The sequence below is a fragment of the Struthio camelus genome, chromosome 3, assembly GCF_040807025.1.
Source record: "Struthio camelus isolate bStrCam1 chromosome 3, bStrCam1.hap1, whole genome shotgun sequence".
Taxonomy (NCBI): Eukaryota; Metazoa; Chordata; class Aves; order Struthioniformes; family Struthionidae; genus Struthio; species Struthio camelus.
In genome coordinates, this window is record NC_090944.1 from 140,741,393 (window position 1) to 140,761,238 (window position 19,846).

Here is a 19,846-nt window from a genome sequence, read left to right on the forward strand (position 1 = left end):
GTGCTCCACAGCCACCCTTGGCTCCCCCTGGGGAGAACATTGCTGACTTTCCTCCCTCCCAACCCAAACCTGTTCTTTTTTGTTATTTTTCACAGCCTCTAAGCGAGAGCAACCACCGCTTTCGACCTCCTTCTTGAACTGAGGCCTGGGGTTGCCCAGACGAACACTGCTGTGCTCGGACATCTTCTCCGCTACCCAACAGCCCTCTACCAGCCGCACCCACATCAGTTCCAAAAACAAATTCAGGCGGGACCTGCAGCACTGAGGGCGAAATCCAGTTCCATCGCGAGCTGATTTCCGAGCGGCAAGGACGAACGGGGCGGGCGCACCTAGCACACCGCCTCTTCCTTGTGAGGTTTCCCCTCTACCGCCACGTCCATGGGGGACGTAACGTCTCCCAGTCCTCCGGGAACACGAACGCACCCCGGGGAGCTCACAAACAAACTGCAGCGTTTCAATCTAAAGCTGGATCTTGACGGGCTGGAAACATCTGATGGAGCAAAGAAGACGACTAGGGCAACGCAGAAGGCGCTTACCGTTAATGGCTCTTGGCACACTCCTAAGGCGAGCCTCAGTCCCTGCCGTTTCCTTCTAATTTTGCTTTCACAACTAGCCAGCCAGCAAGTAAATCCGCCTCTTCCCCGCTGTAACCCTGCCTGAGTTTCCCAGGAAGTAAATCAGCCTTCACCCCGCCGTAATCCTGCCTGAGATAATATTTCTCGTCGCCTCCGTGCTAGGCTGCCAGACGGTCTGAATCACTGCGCCGAGCGGAGTTGCAGGCTCCTAGGGAGCCTCGGTGCCTTCGGCCAGCCTGGGCCCGCCCGGCTGCCCGGCGGGTTTCGGCTAAGCAGGGCGGGGAGGAAGGGTTGAGTCTCCCTGGGGTGAGAGCGGCTGTTGCGACGCAACAGGGAAGGCTGAAGTTACCAGGTCCTACCAGCTGGAAGGGCTGGGAGCGTGCCTCCATCGGGATACTGCCTCCGTTAGGAGCAGAATGGACTCAGCGCTGAACTAGGAAGAGTTGCCCACTCGGGTCCCGTTCGTACAGGCCTCTGTGAAAGACCTGCACGCGGTGCTTTATGAACCTCAGACCTTCTGCAAAACAGGTTGCTTCAGTGGCTGGAGCAAAAGCGATCCGGGAGGGTGAAAACAGCACCAGACGGTTAATCATTAGAAGGGACAAACTGCAGACGAGGCCGTGATGGCAGCCTACAGGGACTCTAAAATCACTCCTTTAGTAGGGGACCCGGGAGGCCTCGGGGTGCTCCCTACAGCCGGCTTTTTTCTGGCAAAACAGCAATTTGGGACCTCCTGGGCGGTGCAGACGCCAAGCACGGTCATCACCGCCACATCCAAGCTAGCTCCCGGGGTGCCAGCTTGCCTGTCTCTGCGCCGAGGCCCGCTGTGCTCCTGGTTGCAAGGGACCCGCCTTATTTTAGGTACAAAGGCAGGGAGCACTGAAAGGTGTTTTAAGACCTTTTCTTCACCTGTTTTACACAAGAAAGGGCCCTCTCCAGAAAGGGGACCCAAGACTGCAAACACCTCCCTGCCGGAAAGCTGCGGAGCAACCAGCCCAGCTGTCCCACTGCCGGTGGTGGTGGTGCTGGTGATGGTGGTGGTGACGGTGGTGGTACCACCGAGGCAGTTCTGAGTGCAGGGGGAAACCCAGGAACCCTCTCATCCCCTCCCAGCCCTCACGTGGTTTCACCAGCGTTTCTACGGCTGGGCCTCGCGTCCCACAAGGGAAGACGCCGTGTCCGACGCAGAGCGGACACCTGATTTGCCCTTAGTTATAGCGGTGGGAATAGGCCCGGGGCAGACGCAGAAGAAGGAAGATGGGACAATAAGAACGAGACTTCTCTGCCACTCGCCGCGGACCTTATCCCGAGGGCCTTGTTTCCGATGACAAACCGGCACGGCAACGGCTGCTATAAGGCTTCCGGCGTGGCTGAAAAGCAGTTCGCCCGGCGGGATCCATAGGAATTCGGCTTTCACCTCCGGAAGGCCCAAATCCCCCAAAGCAGGAGGAGCTCGTTACTCCAAACGAAGCGCTGGAGGCGGGAGGGCTGCACGCGGGCGCTGGGCGACTAGCGTGCCACCCGCGAGCCCCCCGTCCGGTCCGTCGGCCCCCCACGGCGAGCGGGGCCGCCCCGAGGGCAGCCGGCTCGCCGGCTTCGTGGGATCGACCCTTCCGCCACGGGCTTCCGGTTTTGGCGAGGTCAATGGGGGCCCAAGCGCGGTAGCGTTTCGGGGCAGGGACGCGGGGCAGAGCTGTACGGCCCGGCGGAGGTGCCCCGAGCCGCTGCGACGCCTTCCGGCGCTTCCACGCGCGCGCGCGTTCAAGGCACGTACGCTCATGCACGCACCCACCCGTGCGCACACACGTGTGCCCACTCATGCACGGACCCACCCGTGCGCACGTGCTCCCCCCCCAGGTGCGTGCTCACTCATGCACACAGATGCACACACCCAGGTGCACACACGTGTGTGTGCACACTCATACACACACGCACACTCATGCACACACCCAGGTGCATGTACACACGTGTGCACACTCATGCACACAGATGCACATACTCAGGTGCACGCGCACATGTGTGCAAATATACACACTCACACACCCAGGCACACACCCAGGTGCACCCACCCACCCACGCACACCCACCTACCCGCAAACACTCATGCACACTTGCACACACACGCACTCAGATGCACACACCCCAGTGCACGCACACACCTGTGCACACACTGATGTACACATTCACACACGCATGCCCACACCCCAGTGCGCACCCCTCCCCCGCGCACACTCATGCACACACACACGCATGCCCACACCCCGTGCACACCTGCCCTGTGCACACTGATGCATACACTCATGCACACCCGCACCCCGGTGCACACCCCCCCACACACACTCATGCACACACACATGCATGCCACATCCTGGTGCACACCCCCCCACGCACACTCATGCACACACACACACACGCCCACACCCCGGTGCACACCCTCCCATGCACATTCATGCACGCACACACGCATGCCCGCACCCCTGTGCACACCCCCGCGCACACTCATGCACACCCCCCACGCACACTCATGCACACACACACGCATGCCCACACCCCGGTGCACACCCCCCCCACGCACACTCATGCACACACACACTCATGCCCACATCCTGGTGCACACCCCCCCACGCACACTCATGCACACACACACGCATGCCCACACCCCGGTGCACACCCCCCCCACGCACACTCATGCACACACACACGCATGCCCGCACCCCTGTGCACACCCCCGCGCACACTCATGCACACCCCTCCCGCGCACACTCATGCACACACACACGCATGCCCACACCCCGGTGCACACACCCCCCACGCACACTCATGCACACACACATGCATGCCTGCACCCCGTGCACACCCCCCCCACGCACACGCATGCACGCGCACACGCATGCCCGCACCCCTGTGCACACCCCCGCGCACACTCATGCACACCCCTCCCACGCACACTCATGCACACACACACGCATGCCCACACCCCGGTGCACACACCCCCCACGCACACTCATGCACACACACATGCATGCCTGCACCCCGTGCACACCCCCCCACGCACACTCATGCACGCGCACACGCATGCCCGCACCCCGTGCACACCCCCGCGCACACTCACTCGCGCCCCCGCCCCGCGCGCACGCGCACACCCCCGCGCGCAGGCGCCGCCCCGGCCGCCCCCCGCGATTGGCGGCGCCCCCTCCCCTCCCCCCTCCCGGCCCGTTCCCCGGCGGCGGCGGCGGCGGCGGCGCGGGGCCCGCCGGGAAGGCGGCGCGAGCCCAGGCCCGCCCCCGCGGGGGGAGGAGGGAGGGGCGGGGGCTGTGGCGGGCGGCTCGCCGCGCTCCGGGGCCCAGCGGCCGCCCCGCCCCGCCCCGCCCCGCCCCGCCCCGCCGCGCCGGCAGCGCCGAGGTGGGTATCTCCGCCGCGGCCTGCGGCGCTGGGCGGTGGGGAGGTGTCGCTCGGCGTTGCCTGGTGTCGGGCGCCGCCGGGGAAGGTGTGAGGGGAGCGGGGAAAGGGGGAGGGGGGGAGGCTCCGCCCGGTGTCCGGCGGAGAGGCGGAGCCGCCAACGGCCCTAACGGCCGCGCGGGAGGGGGGTGGGGGGCGGGGCGGGGCGGGCGCGGGGCCTGAGGCCGCGCTGTCCCGCCGCGGCGGGGAGGAGCCCTTCGGGCGGCCCGGCCCGGCCCGGCCTGGCCCGGCCTGGGGCGGGCGGGATGGCGAAATGCGAAGAATTTTAGGTCCGCCTCTTTCATTGATGAAATTTAAATTCTCGTGGGTTTACCTTTAGCCAGGCGGTCCGAGAGGGGCTCGCTTACTTCAGGGGACGGGCGCAGCCGGAGGCCGTGGCAACTTGTTAGGTTTCTCCCTGAGGGAGGCTGATTTCTCCGGTTCCTTCCTTCCTTCCTGCCCGTTTTTAAAATTGCTGCTGCTTTTTAACCGCTCAACAACAGGCGAGGGCAGGCGGCGAGCGCCTGCCAGCCTGTGGAAAGGGGCGACGAGGGGGGAAAAAAGGAAAAAAGCTTCCCCTCCTAGCCTTTTACTGTGTCATTTTTTGGGTTTTTTTTTTCTGTATTTATAAAAGCAAATTATTTATTTTGTTAAAGAGTGAAAATGTCGTCTTTTGCACAAGGTAAGCTGACGTGATTTACGGTTTTCTGACTCTTCATCTGTGTTTATGTAGATGTCTTTTTTTTTTCCTCAGCAGAGTGCTGGCAGTAAACGGCACTGATAGGTGTTATCAGTCTGATCGCTAGCTGAGTTAACGTTTGCAAGATTTTTTTTTTTTTATTTGCCATTTATTTGACAGCAGGGCCTCAGCAGTTGTGTTCGCTTACCTCTGCATCTGTGTCTCTCGGTATTGCTGTACCGACACAGTAAAACCAGGTTGAGGCGGTTGGAGCTGCAGGGCTTGTATCCACAGTTAATGCACAGAGAAGAATATACGGAGGGAGTTTGCAAGCTCCCGTCTCCCCACTTCGCTAAGTGGCCTTGTAAAGTAGGGGAACCAGGGGGAAGAGCATTGAGCCTGAGTGGCCTTGCTCTCTCTGGAGGTTTGGGTGTGTTTTGACGTTTTTTGATCCCAGTAGGCTCTGGTAATCTCATTCACTACATGCGTGTGTGTGTGTGTGTGTACGTGGTCTGAGTTTCAGATTCCTTTATTGCGAAACAGGGAACCAGCCCACAGGAGGTCATTTTGGGAAGAAAAATGACTTTGATGCATTGCCGTGGCAATTTTCTTTCCTTCCTTTTGGATATCCTTAATGGGGTGTGTGTGTGCTTTCTGTGATTAATTAAACCTGCAGGGTTTCTTATTATATGTTTATAAATCAAGGCAGGTCTATCAACAAATGTAACCCTGCCTATAGAAAGAACAGTAGGCATAAAGAGGTCTTTTGGTATATGTACTTGGACTTTGCAGGGAACTGGGAAGCTTTGCAGGCTCTGGAAAATCGCTGTCACTAACTGAATGGGTGTCTAGGACTGTACAACACTTGCTATGTAAATGCATCAACTGTTTGCAAATGTCCTGTGACACCTGGGCAAAATACAGAGATCTGAAGAAGGGGAGTGTTACAGCCATGTTTCTCAACTTGACACTCTAAAAGTTACCAATATAAGCCACTTCTTATGTGCATACATTGCAAAGACACCTTTTAAAGTGTTCTTTTTAATTGTAATTGGCTTTTTTCAGCCTACTGCTGAAGGTAGCCATCTTGCAGACAAGGGGTGTTTTTTTTGTAAAGATCATAATCACATTTTAAAATATTACCAAGGACCTGACAATCATAAAAGCTTTTTGAAAAAGTATTAACCATGTAAGTACTCTTCTATTAGGCCAATAATGCTAAAACATGTTGCCAAAGTCAAGTGATATTTTTAGCGTGAGGATCAGCCACTAGGCTGGGAAATCCAGCTGTGTCTGATCATAACATCTAAACTCTTGCTGTGCACTGCTGGCAGGAATGGCTTGCTAGGTCTCAAACTTCTCAGTTAGCTCAGGCTAACACGCTTATGCCTTAAGGAGAGAGAGGATATAGATTTCACTTCATGTATGCTTCAGTCCAACATATGTTGAGAAATTGTTTGTAGCAGTAGAAAAAGAAAAATGTTTGTAAAAGCTGAGAGGGTATGTTCAGGTCTAAAAATCAAATTAAGTGACATTCATTAGCTTTGTGAATTATAGAGTGTGGGTATTTAGAGAGATTTTTATCCCTGACAAGGATAAAAAACTGTCTTGAACTTTCAATGGAGCTGGAGGAAGTTAAGGCATTCATTCCGTACCCTCAGCACAGAGTCTGAGGATAGAGGATTTAAAGTTTAGCTGTGCGTTTTTGGTTGTTGGCCCTGCTTCCTGATTTTTGCGCGCTTAGTCTTACTCCAAGGAGACCTTAAAAAAATGTCTGTGGTAAGTCTTTCTGTATGCTTGCTTTGATTGCAAAATTCATTAAAATAAAATTCATAACCCTCAGGACAAAAGATTCCTAATTTTTTCCATGAGAGGACTTCTTGCTTGACTTGCACTGTGACTCCCTCCTGTGCCGGGACCTTGTAATCCAAGTTCCAAGGCAATGAAGTTCTCTTCTGACTGAACTAATGAACACTTAGGGCAACAAAACTAACCTTATCGCCTTTCTCCTTTTTAAATTAAAATAAAAGAAGGAGGAACAGCAAAAAGGAAATACATGCAAACCCCTAAATAAGGGGTCATTGCTCTTATGTTCTTGTGCAGTTTTCTTGAGGAAGTCTCTCCTTGTTCTGTTTCTAATAGTATATTAAACTTTCTTTTTATGACCTTGATCTGATTTATCGTGCTTTTTTTCCAAATGCCAGGTATGAAGTTATTTATTGTCCTCCTGAAAATATTTTATAAAATACAATAATTCATACTGTGAGGGCAAGGGACAGGTTAATAATGGCATAAAAGCACAAAAGCAAGCTGGAAATAATGATGGAGGCAGTAGAGTTTTGATGAAATGCTCCACCTTTCAGACACTACTAGTAACTTGGTTAAAGAGCTCTCCTTTCTGTACTACTTGAGGAAGCATTGTCTACAGTAGCATTACTGAAGACATTAAAGTCAGATGTCCTGGATGGTCATTTTCCTAAGCCCAATGTTTTCTGAAACCTCAAATACTTAAAAACATTAAGTACGTTAACTACTTTCCTGTTCTGTGCTGATTTCCTGTGTGGACCAGTCTCTTAAGAGGGTCTTTCACTATTTTATCCCACCCCTTTCTGCTTTCAGATGAGTATTAAAGAATACTGATCCCATAAAAGTGAGGTTAAACTAAAATCTGAGGCATTGGTTGCAAAATAGCTTTAAAGTGACACTTCTTTTCTAACATAATTTCAAGTTTATGGTATCATGTACCCTTAGAAATCTGTTCTTAGAGTTATCCAACACCCCTGCCTCCTGTCTTATTTTACAGAGGCACAATGACTATTTTTCATTATAGTGTTGGAAAACTTCACTTGCCTGTAGGAAATAACTGTTTTTAGATAAGCAGTTGCATTGGGCTTTCTACATCTCCACCTCTATTATGGTGAGGCAGGAAATAAACCTTAACCTGGGCTGTTAAATTTAACAGCAGCTTATGTTAAAGGACTGCAGTTGTCCTTCTGCTGTCGGCAGGCTGGAACGTATAAATAGCAGCAACGGATTTCATTGCAGTCATTCATAATAGGTGCTTGTGGGATTGCGTTGCCAGTTTCGTAGATGTTTTACAGCTGTGAATGGATAGCTCATGCCCAAGAAGACCGATACGGAGGTCGTACGGTGGCAAGCAGCATCTGTAAGGCTGTGTCTTGCTTCTTGTGCTCCTTTCCCAAAAATCTGAGGGGCGGCAACATGAGAACAGCTAGTGCTGAGTTGATTTATGTTTGGAGCAGATACACCAATGCTGTTCTTGTAGGATTTTTTTCGGGGAGCCTTTAGAGAAAGCCGTAATTCCCCATCCAATCCAAATCCTGGTGGACGTCTCGTAATAAGATAAACGCTTAAAGGTCTCTGACTTGCAATTACATATCTAAAGCGGAAGGGCTCCGAGTGGCTATTTCTCTTGGCAATTTGAAGTATTAATATTCTTAAATATGCAGAATAGATACTTTTCCTGCACCTGTAATACTTCAGTTGAAGGTATGCTTTTATGGACTGTAGCCTCATCAACTCTATCTGCCCTCCCTCTTTCTTTCTTCAGAGTAATGATGATAGTAGTAGTAGTAGTAGCAGTAGTAATAATACTCTCCCCACGCAACCGTGCCTTACTTAACATGTTGAATCTGGATGAGACTGGGTGGAGTTGCAGTAGCAGTTAAGTGGTCAAGGTAAAGCCTAGGTATTCTTCATTGCCAGTTAGGGGTACAGTTGGTAGCTTTGATTGTCTGGATTTAGATAAAAAATGGACCGTCTTAATCTGCATGCTTGACACTTGGTATTTGGAAAAGACAACAGGCTTACTTTGCTTCTCTGAAGGACATTGATGATCAAATACTTAAAGTCTTAGAGAATTTATAGCACTGTGAAACACTAGGATATTATCACACTTTTATTATGCATTATTCTTTTGATCTGTTTATGATATTACTTAATCTCTAAATGCTTTTAACTGGTAGATACAGGTCTTTTGGCCAATATGAACTGTCAGGGTTTACATGGCAGCCTGAGAAAGTTGTTGGCTGGCTCTGTCTTACTCAAACCAAGTAAGTTTAGCAGTGAGAATGAGCATCTCGGTTGGAATACTTGATACTTTTAGAGCTTCTTGTAAGAGGTGTTGCATCATATTGGGAGGTTTGCATGTTTTACAGCCTCACGAGCTACAAGGATTGGACACTGTTGTTGCTGTAATTGAAGGCATGTATTGCAACATGTTGAGTGGCGGATTACAAACGTCTGACAGTATCTTGTAGCTGTTGTTTCCTTGGAAGTTAAAACAGTGTTTCCAGATGCGTCAGCTCAAAATGTGTGAATGGAAAAACAGTACCTGTAGGAGGTCTGTATAAAAGTATTAAGCCAGTATGTATCTAATTATTTTTCTGTAGGAGGGAGCGCTTCTTAACGAAGAGCTATGCATGTTTTCACATGTTTGATCTGGAAAGATGTACCTAGCGGGCTTTCAACTATTACCTGTTTTTAACTAATAAGTGAAGCATTTGATTAGAAAAAGAAGCTATTGTTAATTGTTGTGTTCATCTTGAGCTTGCATTTCCCCTGTGTTGCATCACAGTATGGGCTGTGCAGCACTTGTCTGTCTTTTTTTTTTTTTTTTTTTTTTCTTGTTTTCCCCTACCTGCAAAACAGTGCAATCAGAAAAATGGCTTCTGTGGATTTCAGAGCAAGGATTAGATATTGTCACTGAAACTGAGGCTGTGGAATACTTTGCTTTAATAAATAAATAAAGTCAAAACTGTATTAAAATGAACTGCCTCTGGCTTTCTTAGATATTCTCAATAGAATATCTTTTTAATGCATAATGCATATTCTTCATACAAAACCTTCAAACACAGCTTCCTCTTCTAACACTATTTCCTGGCAGTTTACTTTATCCACTCACAGTTTTCTCCTGTCCCTTTTTGCACTGGTGTTCAGAGTTTCTAGAATTCCGGCTATATTTGGCAGTACGTCACTCTCTGTGTTACAGAGAAGTGATTACTCAAGGGGTTCGTCAGAAATTAAATTAACTAAGGTCTTTAGAGATCATACTCGGAATGTCTTTTGAGAATGCACTTGCTTCAGATGCTTTCTTTTGAAAAATAGAAATGTTAGCCCCTATTTCTTTCCATGAGGTGCTTTGACTATATGCCCTTTACTATATAGGGCATTTGTGTACTTATTCTTTTTTGCATTTACTGAGCTTATCACTGTCAAAAGCAAAACAAATGCTGAAGTGACAGACAAATTAATTTTCTAGGTTGCTTAGTAACTGAAATGCACACTGTCCTGTGAAAATACTCACAAGATAGAGAAGATAAGGGAGTATTTACTGGAACAAACAAGATTGTGTGAAAGATAAGTGTATAATAATTAAAGCATATGCTTTTATGTGGTTGTGTGAGCAGAAGGGTATCTGTGATCGCAATGTTCTAGATAAAAGGAAAGAATGGTTTTAGTGAAAAGCTTTATCAGACTCTTACTTGCTTAAGTATGATGATATGGTAGGACCTGAATTCTTTAGCAATGTCTAGCAAAAAAAGCGTACTCTTGGGGATTTTCAGACGTGTCTTGAGATGGATTGTTGTTTTGGGATTTTCTTTTTGTTTCATTTTTGAGACAGAGAGATGGGGGGAGAGAGAGAGAGAGAGGGATTGTTTCGAGGCGCCAATTTCATGTCTGTGCTCTAAGTTACTAGGAAGAAAAGCTTCAGGTTCCTGGAGTGCTAGAACAGTAACAAAATGAGACTGGACTATGCAAGTTTGTTTGGTTATTTTTTTTTAAGAAATCTGAAAGCTGTTTGTTATCTAATTAAGCTAATTTTTTTCCTCTTTTTACTTCAACCTATGTTTTTTCCTTTTGCTTAAGATTTCAGAAAAGCAATGTCTCAAGCTGGCACTTCACAGTTTCAGGAAGTCATTCGACAAGAGCTGGAATATTCAATGAAAGTAGAACTTGATAAGATACTTGCAACTGCACATTCAAATGAGCTGCAGGTAAGGAATAAGATGAGGAAGCAACTCAAAGCATGAGAAATTAGTTGTAGGAAATCAAAGTGAATTTTATAGAGGGAGACAAATCACAGAATACTATAATCCTTGTTTTTACAATGTGCTCTGAGCCTGTGTGGAAAAGTAGCCTGGATACAATGTCAGTAGGAGACATCCAATTCCATGTAACTGGGTGACAGAGTTATTACTAAGTGTTTAATCATCTTTGGGTATTAAAAGGTTCCATATAATCTTAAATGGATTACAGAAAGGGAGAGTAAAGTTGTTCTCCTAAACATTGGGCTGAATTCTTGCTTAGGGTTATGGTTGTGACTAAGGAGTTGTATTTTAGGTATCCGCCTTTCTTTTTGCACCTTGAGTTTTAGTGGAAATGGTTTTCGTTTTTGGTTAAATTTTAGCATGCCTGTACTTCAGTGCTGATAAAATTTCTCTTGTGAATGGGTTGTACATCAAGTTTACAGAAAAGCTTCCATAATTAAATAGATATGCATTAAATACCAGTATTAACTAACGCATTTCCTCTTTGTAGCACACAAAAAAAGACCTGGAAGGATTTAAGAAACTGTTTCATAGATTCTTACAAGAAAAGGGACCATCTGTGGACTGGGGGAAGATTCAGAGACCTCCAGAAGATTCTGTAAGTTGCAATGAGGTGACACTCTGTAGAGAACATAAAAATGAGAATTGCTACTTGTATCAAATGGTGTAGTTACCCCTAGAATAGATATAACGACTATGGTTCTTTAAAATAATGTAGGACAACACTTTATCTGAGCTCAAACTGAAAAAGAATTATTTATAGACCCATGTTGTATGTGTTCCTGAACATCAGGTCCTACTTAACATATGTATCAAGCTCTTCTGTGGTATTCTGTTAGTTGTTCTTTGAGCGCAGGAACAAATGGGACAGATGCCATCTTACCGTTTGGTACCTTCTCTGGAGTAAATGATAACTTTGGGTTATAGGGGAAATACGTAGGACCGTCATGGTATGTAGAATGCTCATTGATTCCCTTTCCCTCCTGCCTGTGAAAGAAGGTTGCACATCTCACATGAGATTGTTGCTCGCAATTCATTCTGCTAAGTAATTTGAGAGGGACATATGGCAAGTGGGCTGGGTTCTACAGCTCACTTAGCAATTCTATACTCTACAGCAGTTCAGTAAAAGCAAGGAATCTGAAACAAGTAGTTGATTTTTTTTTTTCTCTTTTTAAAGGAGTGTAGTTTTCTAATGCCATGTACGCTGTTGAAACTTTTAACCTGCCACTTGAGATACTGCTGAAAAAGCACTAAATCTGTTTTTTTCCAGCACTGTTTAGTACTGAAATAAACGCTTTCTATTACACTTAACCTCATTTTATTGATTCAGCTGTGGCCCTAGGCTGTCTTTTGGCTCTTGCGTAACTGACGGTGTAGCTGTGCTATGAATTTTTGCTTTTCCCAATGTAGTGATCTTGGCATATTGTGGGACTTCTGTGTCCTTGCACGTTTGTGATTTCTTTTAGCCTCTCTGTTTGTGGTGACTCAATCAAGGCTCTGTTTGCAACTGAAAGGAAGGCTTTCCAGTTACTTCCAGAACAGATGCAGTGCTGCTCTCTAAAGCATTGAAGAATGATGCTGTTTTAGAGCAAGTCTAGGTTTTTCCCAGGCTGAGTGTTTTCTTTTAACTTCAAAAGCATGTGATGTCTCTCTCTGCTGTACTGCAACACTGCATGAAGTGTTGCTTTGGGGAGAAAAATCCACCTTAAACAAAAGAGGTTAGTGAGATACTGGAGTTTTAGGTAACATGACTGACAGGGAAGGCTGAAGGAAAGGGCATTGATTTTAGTCTAGAGGGAGATGAGACTCCAGGGAGTGGCAAGTCTCTTAATTATATAAAAAAGTAGCTGCAACAATGCAAGAAATAAATGTTCTCTGCCTCAAGATGAAGATAAAACCTGGGATTAAATTACAGCAATTTGATGCAAGTCAATAGGCTACTGTGCAGAGAAGGGGAACTATTGTCCATTTTTTTTAAAAAATGTTGTGCACTTTCAATGGAAAAGTTTAAGGTATGCAACAGACTGAAAACTACTGTATTGGACATCGGGAGCAACTGTCAAACAGGAGGGATGGTAAAGCACTGAAATAGGTTGATGAGGGGGTCCATAACCTCCCAGGCAAGGCAAGTTGTTAAAAAAAGGAGTTAGACAAGCATCTGTAAGGAATGCTTTAGATGAGAGGACTGAAAAGAGGGCAAGATTAGAAAGGGTATCTCTCTTCTTCCTTATGGCCTGTACTGGCTCACCCTCATCTGTATCCATTAGCTATGTAGCAACTTGTAACCATATTAAAAAGAGGAAGGGGAGAGAAAAAAAACCAAAAACCTTCCATTGTGTCACTCTCTCTCAGGTGAGATGCACGTGTGATCGTAGACAAAATTCTGCTTCCTAGCATGAACTACAAATCGCATAACTGTATTTGATAAATGTCACAGAAGAAAGTTGGGGGGGGGGGGAGTCAGGGAAAAATACTCTCAAACTTCTTTCCCGTGTCGTCTTCACTCCATAGTAAGGTTCCTTGGATAAAATGATACTTAGAGACTTCTTGGACTGACAGGAGGTGGGTTGAGTAGCTTCAAAACCTGAGAGCAAACTTAACCTCCTTGATTTTTGCTGACTAGGAGAGTTCCATTTCCCTGTCCTCTGGAAGCCCTACTTGTATTTATGCCTGCCCTCTCCCCTGCCTTTTAAATATATAAATCATGTAGGGATGTACTATGAAACCCTTTCAAGTGATCTGCAATGTAGGATCTACCAAATTATTCTTTGCTGAGGAGTATGACCTATGGAATTATGAGGTAAACGTTGATTTCTTCAAGACCAGAATTACCAGTGTTACTAGTAAAAAAGAATGGTAGGAGCTTATAAAATGATAAAGAATGATAATTTTAGAAGGACTTCATAACAGGGACCGTAATATTGGGTTCTTTGGGGCTGGTATCCATCTTTTGAATACATGCAGGTTTTCCCTGAGCGCTCTTGTTCAGCGGGCCCCCTGAGCTCTCTTCAGTAGTGTCTAGTTGAATTTTCTCTTCCTAGCTATAAAAATCGTCATATATGCTCCTAGTCTTGTTAGGATAGCACAGGAAACATTATACATTTATATATTCCTGGAAAGTTAGTTGATAATCTGACAAGTGATTTGTCAGAAGACCCATTCAAAAGACCTTATTTCAAGGGTGGGAAGGTGGGGAAGGGGAAGAGAGTTTCTCAGCTGCTTTTGAAAATCTTGCATTACAAATATGAAAGGAAGGATCTACCCTTCCCAATGTGAATTGGTTTGCCTGTTATTATTTTGGGAAATTTGTTTGCTCTGTGATCTGTCCAAACCGTTGAGAGTTCTTGCACACGTGTAATCTTCAGCCGATACCTGGCAGAGCTCAAAGTGTATGTATGCACACTTGCATTTATACCTATACATGTGTGTATGTATGTATTATTTTAAAAAAAAAACCAAGCAAACAAAACCTTAAAAATATGCCAGACTTTTAAGAACTTAAAGTTTATGAATAGCTTATTGCACTTACAGGGTTTATCTTTTAATCTTCTATTCTACCTGAGATACTTGTGAGTTTCAGGGACAGTGGGAAGGATGCTTCAGGCTTTTGCCCAATGCTATGACTATGCTATGCAGGAGCAGAATTTCTGATCAGACTTCCATGGGCAACCGAATTTGTTATCCATTGCACTTTTTCTTTGAAAGCAGTTTTCTGTTTTTTCCTGAAGCATCTAGGATACTACAGAAAAATGAAAAGTATGAGATTGAGAAGTAAAAACTCCTGTCAGAACTAGTCAGTAAATTGAAATGTACGAATGACTGTATTGTAATAGTCCTTCTTCTTCCTCTGCAATGGGGGGTTTCAACACTGACCTCCATATTTCTAGTGCCACAATTAATACCAATGCGGAAGCAAGTTGTAGGTTCAAGACAATGATTACAAAAGATTGAAGCCATTTCACGTTATATTGGTAAACTTCTAACTTGTTTTTCCTTACAGATGCTTTCCTTCTAAATGTCCCAAGGCTTACAGGGATAGCTGGCATAGTTAGAACTCATTCCTGTTACAGTCTTCAGAGAAGAAAGTGTACTTAGTCAGAGGGCCATTTAACGAGGAGCCAAGGTAAAGAATGTGGACATGGCAAGTGCAATTTAATCCTGCTGATGTAGATTGCAGCGGTGTGTTTGTTTCAGTTGGAAGCAATAAAAAAGTCCTGCTGGGAGGCCTCCGAGGGAACGCAGTAATCACGTTAATCTCAGAACAGCAATGCAAGACTTTATCTAAGGCATAAAGAGAGCATCCAAAGCAATTTGAGTGTGGAAGAGGCTTGTCTATTGGAGAGGTGTTTTTTGTTTGATTTTTTTTTTTTGTGTGGATTCTTGTCTGCAGCTCAAGTTGTCATCTCAGTGAAACTCCCAATATCGGCTCATGGAAACTGTTCCAAAAATCACTTCTGTGACACTGTCTACAGAACCAAATGAAGCCAGATGTCATTTTAGAATACTACCAAAGTAGTTTTGCTTGAGAGGAGTAACTCTGTAAATCACGCATCTGTAAGTTGTGTCCCTCCTGCCTATTTTTGTTGCTGAAGTATTTCCCTATCAGCATTTATTGTCAAGCCTAGTATTCTCAATCATTGGAGCAAAAATTGATTTTTCTTACTGTGAAGCACTTTTTTACTCTTGTGTGTGCGCTTATAGGTAACAAGGCAGTTCTTCTCCCTGTTCATGCCTGCTCATGACCAGAATTGCTAGATGACAGCGTTGACATCCAGTAATCCTGATGCTGCAAGGTTCCTGCTTGTATTTGAGTTCTTTGACATTTGTTGTTCTCTGAACCTTCAAGATCAAGGGCTTCATTGCCAAGTTGTCATTTCCATTGCCTGTGCCGAAAGAAACTGAAATATTTAGCAAGGCTGAGTTATGAGTTTTGTGTTGTAGCTGATGCAACAGCAAATGAACTAAGTCCTTGATAGAGGAACTGGATGGAACTGTTAACTTCAGCAGGATCAAGATTTTACTTTGAGCTTTTCTGCATAAGCCAGTTTCAGACATGACAGTGAAGGCATAAAAGGGTAGTTGGCACTTTAGCAAAAGCAAATTATTTTGGGACAGTCTGGTCCTTAACTGAAAAGTACTAGATGCAACAAGAACGTAGTGAGACTTGAAAGATGAAATCTTTCTTTCTTTTTTTTTTTTTTTTTTTGGCTTTTCCAGCAGCGTCTGAATGTCATAGGTGTGACTCATGTCCCACTCGCCTAAAGTTCAAAGCTGAGCATTTTAAATCCACTGGCAGTCTAATATGGAGTGGTATTGACTTTATAGGGGACAGGAGATGATGCTGGCAGGTGGTGAGAATCTATGCATATTTCTCTTCTGAACTGTACCCAGCACCAGGTGTAATTCACTACAAATAGGAATGAGGGTGATTTATCCTTTAAGCTTTCAGATGAGGTATACCTTCAGTACATTTAAAATCAGTGTTTCTCCTCTATTTATTAATGGGAAAAACAGTTATTTTTAAGGCTATCTCTCCAGCCTGAGTAGAAACTCTGTTGCTGACAAAACAAAGCAAAATTCCACTTTTTCTATGCTTCTATTCCTGAAAAGTTTTAAGAACTTTGGAATGAAATTCCTGCCTACGCTTTCCATGAAAAGGCAGTAGTGTGTGCTTTTTGGGAGCAATCTTAAGTTAACAGCATGTAGCTACCCTTATACTTCAGTAACTAATCTCAATATTGACCTTTGGGAGGTAAGGCCCTGTGCACAGGGGACAGTAGGGATTAGTGTAGGTATAGTGTAATGGGCTCAGTAGTTTGGGTGACAGTCTCTTTAGATAAGAATGGAAAGAATGTGTGCATGTTTGTTAACGCTTCTGAGTGCTCACTTGGAACTGGATATTCGCCTGTCAGTTCCTACGTTTGTGACCCCTTGTGCTGTATCAGCTGTCCCTGCCTTTCTGACAAATCTGTACTCGTAACCTTCAGGATTTTTTTACCTTCTATGGTTTATTCAGATGCATCCTGCAGCACTGAAATGCTATATCCTATGTCCTGCCTCTTTCGTCTATTCTGCGTGTTTCCATTTGAAAATATAGCAGAATAAACGGACTGCGGGCCAAATAAACTAACTATGAACAGATGGTATTCCTGAATGGATGGATATGCGTTTGAAATAAGAGAGGAGCTGCACTAGATAACAAAACTCCTTTTCGGTTTGATTTTTGCATGTTCTGCAAACCTATTTTTATCAAACATCCTTGCACAGTATCTAGAAGATTGCTAAAGGTTTTTCTTTCATGTAGTATCCTTTTTGATGGAAGGGTGAAAGGAAGGAAAGGGGGAATGAGATGAAAAGAACTTTCTGTTCTCCCATATGCTATGTGAAAATGGTTTCACCTCAAGTTTGTAGAATATGCCTCTATTAATTCTTTTTAGCATATAAAACTGGCCATTGTTGTGCTAAGGTAGCACTTAATGTCTGAATTATCTTTGAGAGCTTGGCTCAGTGGTGAAAATGGTGTTGTCTCCAGTTGGAACTGGAGTTGCTCATTTGTAACGTTCCCTTCTCTACCATCCCCCAGCAAATGGATCCATAGCTTCCACTTAGCAATAAATCTCAGACAAAAGAGGTCCTGTTTTGTTGAAGGTCCCTTAGAATTGTTCTTTCCTCTGGATCTACAGTGAGTAGATGACCAGATATGACACCCAGTCCTGTTGCTGTAGCTCAGCTTGAAGTTGTGGTTTTGATCCAGGAGTCGCTGGCCTCTGTGACCTTCAGATTCCCTCCCTTCTGCCTGCTTAATACCTTATAATGTTGCCTCAGAATTAATTCGTGGCAGTAAGTCTGTGTGGCTGCGGAATGCCAATGCAGCAAGCATCCTGTTCTGAACTGGCATGAGGCAGTGATTAGCAGGAACAGATGAAGTCGTCTTGTTTGCCACACAGTCCTGTTAGGGAGCGCTCAGAATACGCTGCAACTCTTCACACCGAAAGTGCAGTGGATGCTGCCGTATAGACCACTTTCCAATAGGTATAACCGGTGCTGCTGCTGGTAGTTGTTATCTTAGCTGTGCTGAAGTGCTGTGTTGCGTGAACAAAGACATTTGGAGATGCTAAGACATCACTAATGCAAAACCAGACTCCTGTGTGAATTTTTTTGGTCGTAGAAATGTTTACTGATAACTAATTGCTAGAGCTTTTGTTGCTACTATCTTTCTCCAGTGTTTGTTCAGGTGAGTCACTTCTGTTTTATGGAGGGTATGCCACGCCAGAACTTTGGGTATTGATGACAAGCTCCATAAACCTGCAGTGTTTAGTGATACTTCCAAGTCAGCTGTAGCTGGTTGGCAAGCCCTTGAGGTAGGGTGATATCTTCAGAAGACTCTGATTATGTTTATTGTGAAATACAACTTTCACACATGAATGATAAAATTTTAATTTTTATTTATCGGGAAGATTGACATACAAGCTTCCCTTTGAATAAACTTCATAACCTAGCTTTTCTTTTTTTCTTTCTTTTTTTTTTTTTTTTTGTCCAGATAGGAAAGGTACTGTTTATATAAATTGCTTTTCTGCTTCCTCATATCTTAAGTAGCTGACTCTTCTAATCCTTACTTACTGCCATCTCTTAATGTTTTCAGGAGAGCTTTCCCCGGTAGAAAGTGTGTGTATACGCAGCACGTGCTGTGTATATGATAAGCTATGTAGGTATGTGTTTTGTTTGCTCTCTGTTTCAAGTATTAGTCTCCTAGTTCTCTGCATCTCACTTCCTGGAAGAACTGAGCTTCTCTGCTAAGTTATAAATAAAACAACTCTGCAGACTGAAGGCTTTCTCTGTCTTAATTTCAGCTGAATAATTCTCTTGCCAGTCATAAGTTTCCTGATGAAGGGCTGTAGTGTTTCTCTGTAACATAAAGTGCTTGTGTGTGCAATCTGAAATGGTTCTTTTTGAGACCGGTAGATCTGGCTCTTCTAGGAAGTAACTTTGGCACTGTGTTTATCTAGGTTGTTAGGGTTGTCCCGACATAGTAACTTTTTCATCCTAGTAATTTTTCAACATTTATTATTTGTGCATGTGGCAGAATTATATTGGAAGCCAGGATAGATGCAAGTGACAAACATTAGAAGCTTAGTAACCTTTGGATTACATGAACACAGTTTAGGGGAGCAAACTCACTTGTAGCATCCACTTGCAGAGTAGGAAGAACAATATGTGAGAATGCCTAGAGAAATGTAGACTCCTGTCATCACTAAGTGGAGGATAGCTAGAAGGGACGCTTCCTTCAGACCCCACAGATGGGTAGGTCCTCTGTCTCACTTCATAGCATGTCTCCCTTATTAAGCTGCCATCTGTTGATCTGGCTTTTTCCTGCTGTCCTCTTCTGTCACTTCTGATGTGGGGAAAGGAAGCGCAAAAGCCCTGTAGAAACAGTGTAACCGCTGCTACTTCAGGCCTGCTTTTATTCCCCCTTCAGCCCTTTAAGGAACAGGAAACACCCAGGCTGGTGCATCAGGCATCAGTGATGCAGAGAACATGCTACTTGAGGAAACAAACAAATCAACAGCTACTGGTATATCTTGAGACATATTATCTCTTCCCCTGTGTAAAGCTACAACTTCATATGAGTGCAACTGTTGCTGGTTTTTAGCTAGTTGTATCTCTACATCTTTACTCACCTAAATTTCACTCCGTATATTCACCAGTGTCACTCCAGTCTTCAAAAGGGGCAAGGAGGAGGAGCCAGGAAACTACAGGCCTGTCAGCCTCACCTCCATGCCTGGAAAGGTGATGGATGGAACAGCTCCTCCTGGAGGTCCTCACTAAGCATCTGGAGGACAAGAAGGGGATCAGGAGTAGTCAGCATGGATTCACCCAAGGGAAATCGTGCTTGACCAATCTTGATAGCCAGTTATTCCATCAGAGAAGGCTGGGTAGATGAGGGCAGAGCAGTGGATGTTGTCTGCCTGGACTTCAGCAAGGCTTTTGACACTGTCTCCCATCACATCCTCATGGGTAAACTCAGGAAGTGTGGGTTGGATGAGTGGACAGTGAGGTGGATTGAGAACTGGCTGGATGGCCGA

The 19,846-nt window shown here is 45.4% G+C and overlaps 1 protein-coding gene across 5 annotated transcripts in view; it reads left to right on the top strand.

Moving 5' to 3' along the window:
• The first annotated feature begins 3,881 nt into the window (after nucleotides 1-3,881).
• UGP2 (UDP-glucose pyrophosphorylase 2) overlaps nucleotides 3,882-19,846 on the top strand; it is a 28,781-nt gene continuing 12,816 nt past the window's right edge. Inside the window, exons 1-4 of one of the 5 annotated variants that reach the window (XM_068940639.1) lie at nucleotides 4,219-4,303; nucleotides 4,670-4,695; nucleotides 10,582-10,709; nucleotides 11,254-11,361. In XM_068940639.1, coding sequence (XP_068796740.1) covers nucleotides 4,677-4,695; nucleotides 10,582-10,709; nucleotides 11,254-11,361 — 255 coding nt within the window. In that variant the 5' untranslated portion in view covers nucleotides 4,219-4,303; nucleotides 4,670-4,676. The other 4 variants (XM_068940641.1, XM_068940640.1, XM_009686901.2 and 1 more) reach the window with 4 other exon arrangements.